General features: G+C 33.8%; 1 protein-coding gene across 2 annotated transcripts in view; it reads left to right on the forward strand.

Annotated features, from left to right (window-relative positions):
- Positions 1-6,946, forward strand: part of suds3 (SDS3 homolog, SIN3A corepressor complex component) — a 20,456-nt gene that overhangs the window by 4,892 nt on the left and 8,618 nt on the right. For both annotated transcript variants that reach the window (XM_016572821.1, XM_016572823.1), the window contains exons 2-7: positions 2,686-2,755; positions 3,088-3,143; positions 3,809-3,880; positions 4,061-4,080; positions 4,175-4,331; positions 5,093-5,188. In XM_016572821.1, coding sequence (XP_016428307.1) covers positions 2,686-2,755; positions 3,088-3,143; positions 3,809-3,880; positions 4,061-4,080; positions 4,175-4,331; positions 5,093-5,188 — 471 coding nt within the window. The remainder of the gene's footprint in view (positions 1-2,685; positions 2,756-3,087; positions 3,144-3,808; positions 3,881-4,060; positions 4,081-4,174; positions 4,332-5,092; positions 5,189-6,946) is intronic.

A 6,946-nucleotide genomic window follows, 5' to 3' on the forward strand; every position in this document is an offset into this window, starting at 1 on the left:
CCCACGGTTCGGCACGCATGTGATCCGCGGATTAATTGCAAAATTTAACCATAATAGAGTATAAGTTTATCATTTGTTCGTATTTACACAAGCAAGTGAATTTTTAACAATTCCAGAGAGAAAAGGCAAAAGGGAACTCGATTTGTTACTCGCGCGCTGCGCACACACATGAAGCGCGCACACGCGTTTCAGACGGCGCGAACATTGAATTGAATCCTCTTCTGAATCCTCTGAACAAACACACACACATAAAATTGACAGAATACCCATCTCGACAATCATTCAGGTAAGCGCAGTCAGTTATGTCTCAAGTGAATGAAAACAGCTGAGAAAGAAATCGGATGTGATGTGTATTATATCGGATCCGTGCATCAGGTCTTAAAGGGACAGGGGCCTATAAATAATGCTGGCCCCTTTAATGATCATCAAACAACAAAACAGCTGTGATAAAAATTTACATTCAATTTATACAGTGAACACTATGCAGTGTTATTTTCCCTAATTACTACATTTCTGTATTTGAATACTACCAACCTTATTTTATTTGTAACATATTCTGTTGTATTTATCTATGCTTGTAATTTGTGTATTTGTTCTTATTTTTACTGGCTGTTCTCTTGTCTCTTTAATCATGTTTAAACTTTCTTAGTTAATCTAGTAGTATTTGCTGTGGTATCAAAGAAGTACTTCGCTTTAAGTAATGAATAGAAAGCAAGTTCAATTGAAATATTTTTCTTTTCATGCTGATCCGAAAAATGATCCGATCCGTTGGTCAAAAACCATAATGTGATCCGAACCATGAGATTTGTGATCCATTGAACCACTACACATCATCTTTTTTTTTCTTGTGACATTGGCAGATTACTTTAAACTCCATTTTTGAATTGTACTGTATGTATTGTGCATGCTGTTATCATGATTTTATATTCATTTAGAAACTACAAAACTCTCTCTTTATGAATACTATTTGTCCTTTTCAAACTTAATTGGTCAAATGGACAATTCAAATGAAGTAGTGAAATCAAAAAGTTTAAAGTGGTAAAATATCATTTCCCCCCTTCATACAGATATAGAAATGTTAAAAAAACTGTACTGTTAAAAAGGTTAATGTCAATATGTTAACTATCCTTCAACAATCTTGCAGAAATTTTTTTGTTCCAAGTTCTTTGTAGAAAAATTGTATATTATCAGTCAAAAGTTTGGGGTCAGTAAGATTTTCAAAAGAAGTCTTTTATTCTCACCAAGTCTGCATTTATTTGATCAAAAATACAGAAAAACAATTGTGAAATTTTATTACAATTTAGGGCTGCACGATAAATCGCATGCGATATTTAACGCGCATCTTATCAGTAAAGCCGTTCTGTAATCAGCGGTAAATCTCCATCATGTGCGTGCTTTCACATTGAGCAGCATTAACTACACAGAGCCGTTGTTCACAGACGAGCTGCGAGAATGTGTAGTTTTACTAGTTTACTAGCTAATAAAAAAAATTGTAATCGTTCAAAAATTAAATCGTTCAAAAGTGTTCAATGTTGTATATAAAAATAGTTATTTATATTTTAACATTATATTATGCATTTATATTAGTTTACGAACAAATCTAAATTAACATATAAAATATATTCTTGCTGAGATTTGATGTTGTGACACAATTTTGCGTCATGATTACGTAATGACGTCATCGCGCAATGAAATCACAACGTCATTTAGCAACTTTTAGCAACAAATCGACCTTCCTTTAGCAACTTCCCCTGAAAATTAGTTGGCAACACTGATTACAGAACCGGCTTTCTGACAAGATGCGCGTTAAATATCGCATGCGATTTATCGTGCAGCCCTATTACAATTTAAAATAACTTTTTGTTTTACACATATATATATATATAATGTGATGGCAAAGCTGAATTTTCAGCAGTCATTACTCCAGTCTTCAGTGCCACATGATCCTTCAGAAGTCACTCTAATATGCTGATTTGATGTACAAGAAACATTTCTTATTATGATCAATGTTGTGCTTCTTAATAATTTTGTAAAACTGTGGTGCACCATTTTCGGGATACTTTGATGAACAGTTCACAAGTACAGTGTTTACTAGAAGTAAAAAATCTTGTCAGTTCTGATCAATTATGCATCACTGCTGAATTGAAAAAAAAAAAATCGCACCTGGATAAAAGCAGCTACATGAATGCAAGTTTCTTCATTAGCAGCTGATGATATAGTATTTGTCTTTTAGTGTGGGTAGTTGTCTTTGCATTAGTGCTGAAATGTGTGCTTTGTTTATTTATGTCATTTTAATTATCTTAGGTCTTTGTTTATTATTGGTACTTCAGATTTAGTCTTAGAACCAACTTGTGACAGTTCCCAGATAGCAGATAATACAAACATATAATATAATATAATATAATATAATATAATATAATATAATATAATATAATATAATATACAACATGTAATATCTGGTTTAATTACCATAGAATATTACATTGAGATACCATGTCTGTCCGCTAGATGGTGCTGTATATGTGCAGTTATCACTTCAATAAACTCTGTCCAAACGTTTGGCATCCCAAAGTAGTTTGGTGGAGTCAAATCCGTGCTTTGTGCAAGATAGTCAAGTTCTTCCATAACTGTTATATCCTATAGTGTATAATTAATGTATTGCTATATTGTTTGTTATTATTATAGACACGGAAGATGCCAGTGAAACAGATCTGGCCAAACATGATGAGAACGATTATGTTGAAATCAAAGAACAGTAAGTACCAATTGACTAGCATTCGTTCATGACAAGAGATACACAAATTGAGTATTATTTATTAAAATGAAATAAACTCTGCATTACAGTACTGTGTATGTCATACAAGTATATATTACTCACTGCCATTTTTTCAAAACTTTTCTTTTATTACTATTATTGTTTTTGATAATGCACATATCTATTTAATATTAAGTTTTTAATCTATACTTTCTTTCTTTCTTTCTTTCCTGTGAAAATCATGTATATGACACATTTCTGCTATTATTTGCATGCTATGAAATAAAACGGAATAATTTCTTTAAAATATTTTGTTTTTGTCTTGATTTCAGGATGTATCAGGACAAACTGGCATCCCTGAAAAGACAGCTACAACAACTGCAAGAAGGTGACTAGAAGAACATAGATTCACTATTGAAATTATATATATTTTTTAATAAGTAATTTTGTAGTCAAGCACTTTAATAATGAATGTCTAAATATGTAAGTATGCTGAAATTCTATTTTCCTTTATTTACAAATGTTACTGTACATCAACAAACCTATGCTTTTCTTTGGGAAGGAAATATATACTACTATTACTGTTACCTTTACTAGTATAACTATTAGGGTACTGAACATATATAAACTCTATATAAAGGCATTATTGTCTTTTCACATGTTGTTATTCAGTAAAACAAGTGGTAGAAGGCAGCCTGTTAACAACACAATATATTACGGAGAATATTGTCTCTGCTAGCACAGGTACACTGGTACCTTAAAAATATAATATATTTTGATGTTTTTGTTGTTGTTTTTTTGTTTGTTTTTTTTTTGAGAAAAATGTCCTGGCTTGATGGATAGTGGTCTAAAAAGATGATGTAGCCTAATAGTTGATGAACTGGGCTGGTAAACAAAAGGTTGTTCAAATAATGTAATCTACCACCATTGTGCTCTTGATCAAGACAGGTTATTCCAATGGGATTGTCCCTGTAATAAGTGTACAATGCATCTCTGTGGATAAAAAATGTCAGCTAAAAATTAGTAAATTAGATCACCTATGCATTTCTACAGGCACGCTGCAGGAGTACCAGAAGAGAATGAAGAAGCTTGATCAGCAGTATAAAGAGAGACTTCGTAATGCTGGTAAGGATGATTTATAGTAAAGCTTTTCATCTCAATGTCAGTGTTAATATTTCAAGAGCCAACATTACATTATTAAAGGGGTCATATGATGCAATTTCAATTTTTCCTTTCTCGCTGCTTATCTCTTATTTGTGCTTGCTCTCATTTTCTGTCCCTCTCCTCCAATCTGTATCTTTTCAGACCTCTTTCTACAACTTGAGGTAAGCTGCAAATTATACATTTTATGTATCTGTGGATTTATTACTGCATAAAGAAACAGCTATGACAGGTTAATTTATGTTAAATGTCTTGTAGACAGAGCAGGTGGAGAGGAACTACATCAAAGAGAAAAAAGCAGTGGTGAAAGAATTTGACGATAAGAAAGTGGAACTGAAGGAAAATCTTATTGCAGAGCTGGAAGAGAAGAAGAAGATGATCGAGAATGAGAAATTAACAATGGAGCTGACGGGGGGTAAGAAAGTGAAAAAGAGAGATCGGATAGAAAAATGCAACCTGAGAGAGTTTTTGTGCAAGCCATTGTTAGTATTGCTGTTGTCGAGAATAAGATCCTGTTCCTATAGCTGAACGTTTAGCTATTCTCTATTGTGTTAAAAAAAAAAAAATCTTGAAGCAATAGTTCACCCAAAAATGAAATTCTGTCATCATTTACTCCCTCATGCCATTCCACACCTGAATGAGGTTTTTTTCTTCTTCTGCAAAACACAATAAGAGAAGGTTTTTTCCATGCAGTGAACAAAGACTGAGGGACTTTCAAGCTTCAAAAAGACACAAAAGCATAACAAAAATATAATAAAAGTGATAAAACACTCTTGAGTTCACGAGAGAGTAGCAATGTCCGATTCATAAATGCACCATTCTTTTGTTAATGAATCGTTATTCTAATTTACAAAAGCAAACTGAATGATTTGTTAACAGATCAGATTGAACTGGTTCACAATTCAATACACAGATTTAATGATCCAGTCAATGTGGTTAACTTACTGGAGAGGACAGTTATCAGTGAAAAAATACTTACATTTTGATCACACAAAGCTATTGTATGACTTCAGAAGACTTTAATTATACTTTTATGGAGTTTTTTCATCATTTTTCAAGGTTGAAAGCTTCAGTTGCCATTCATTGCAATTGTATGAAAAAGATTGAGTTCTTTTTTTGTGCAAGATATTCCTTTAAAACCCTTAACCTAGTTGGCTGTCTGTTTATTCATTTTAGATTCCATGGAGGTGAAACCTATTATGACCCGGAAGCTCCGGAGACGACCCAATGATCCTGTGCCCATTCCAGACAAGCGGAGAAAGCCGGCACCTGATATCCTTCACATAGCTGTAGAGACAGAGCACATGCACTGAAAACACTTAAGCCACCAATAAATCACTTAAACGGGTCATCTTCTATGCATCTGTAGTAGGGCTGGCCGGTATATCGAGTTTGTACGATATATCGATATTTTCTTTATAAGCGATTCGATATGTGGCAATACCGTTTATATCGATATACAGTAGTTTGATACGTGTGCATCTGAACATATAGCGGAGGACACAGACTGAGCTGCTGCAGAGAAAGCGGCAGCGCATAATACAATTTGTTCTAAACATGTGACAAGCTTCATATTAAGGCCTTTAAAAACTGGTAAGACGTGGTATAGTTTATAGTTTTGCATAGTTTAAGCGGCTTGGCCCATCATAGGCTATGCTCTGACAGAAAGATGCGTGTGCCGCTGACAGAGACACTAGGCTACTCGCGCTGTTTAATGTGTTTGAGATGTGCTGTCCTCCTGAATGCATAACTTACATTTCACAGGTATATTCTCCATCTGTAAATGTTAGAAAGCCATGGAAACATTTCCATTTTTCTGTCAGAAGTGCATGAGCTTTCTGCTTTGGGATTCTCCGCTAAACTTCACAGACTTCAGTGAATGAGCGCCGCCGCGCGCGCATGCGCGCCAAACAGACAAAGCGCAATTAAATAGGAGCGCAATAGAGTGGTGGAACTATGATGTCACTTTGTAGGCAAAAACCCGGAAGCAAGTTAGCATTTTAGCATTCCCGGTTCCATCATCCCAGAGTCAATGGGTTTTTTGAATGGGAGTTTGGTTAAATCCCCTAAAATAAGGTCCGTGGTTCACACAATTTCAAGATACTTTCACGTTTTATTCTGCGACATAAAACACACCACTTACACCCCACTCGTGTTTTTTTAAAACTGTTACGTTTCTTAAAAAAGACGGTTGCTAACAAGTTGCTAAATGGGACTACATGCGCTGTCGAGACATTAAACGTCATCATGCCGAACAGTTTATCAATTTACAGTATATTTCAATTGTAGTATAATTTATAGTACAATTAATTGTAGAATAACCAATTAATAGTGTCTCGCATTTTATATTGTTGTTCGACAATGTTTTGTTTTTTTTTTGCCCCGAAATACAACACAAGTCTTTGGATGGAAGATGCTCATTTTATCGCTTACTGATACGGAGACTCTGGGTTCGTACCATAAGGTAAAACACCTATGATTATTCCATGTAAACACCACATTTACCGGCTTAGTCACGGTGAAAGTGAAATTTTTACGATGCATAGTGCTTAAAGCCACGTTAAAATGAAATTTTTACGGCCACATGAAGCTGTTGGAAAACATATAGATTGAGGATTTTCTAGAAGCAAGGATAAAATAACATTTTGTGTACCCATCCTAACAAAACGTTAGCTGAAATATGGTACTTTATTCACTAAAATAAGTTTAATCTTACCATGTCCAAAAACTTGCTCACTCTGCTGTTATTTAATAGATTAAATGCACTAGAATTTTATTGAATAGTACATGGAGACACATTTTAAATTAAAATATTCATATTAATCAAATATTTATTCACTTTTAATGCACCTTATTTCGAAATGTACAGAAATACAGGCTTTCATATGTCTTTTAGTTATGATTATTTCATTTATTCACTATACTATTTATTACTAATGTCTCATTTCAGTTTTAGTTTGGCTCTAGTTTTGTATTTATTCCAGTTTATATAAAAAGGTTCATGTAGCGTGGATTAAAATTCATATACAG

Source organism: Sinocyclocheilus rhinocerous, unplaced genomic scaffold (assembly GCF_001515625.1).
Source record: "Sinocyclocheilus rhinocerous isolate Xijiao unplaced genomic scaffold, SAMN03320098_v1.1 scaffold352, whole genome shotgun sequence".
NCBI lineage: Eukaryota > Metazoa > Chordata > Actinopteri > Cypriniformes > Cyprinidae > Sinocyclocheilus > Sinocyclocheilus rhinocerous.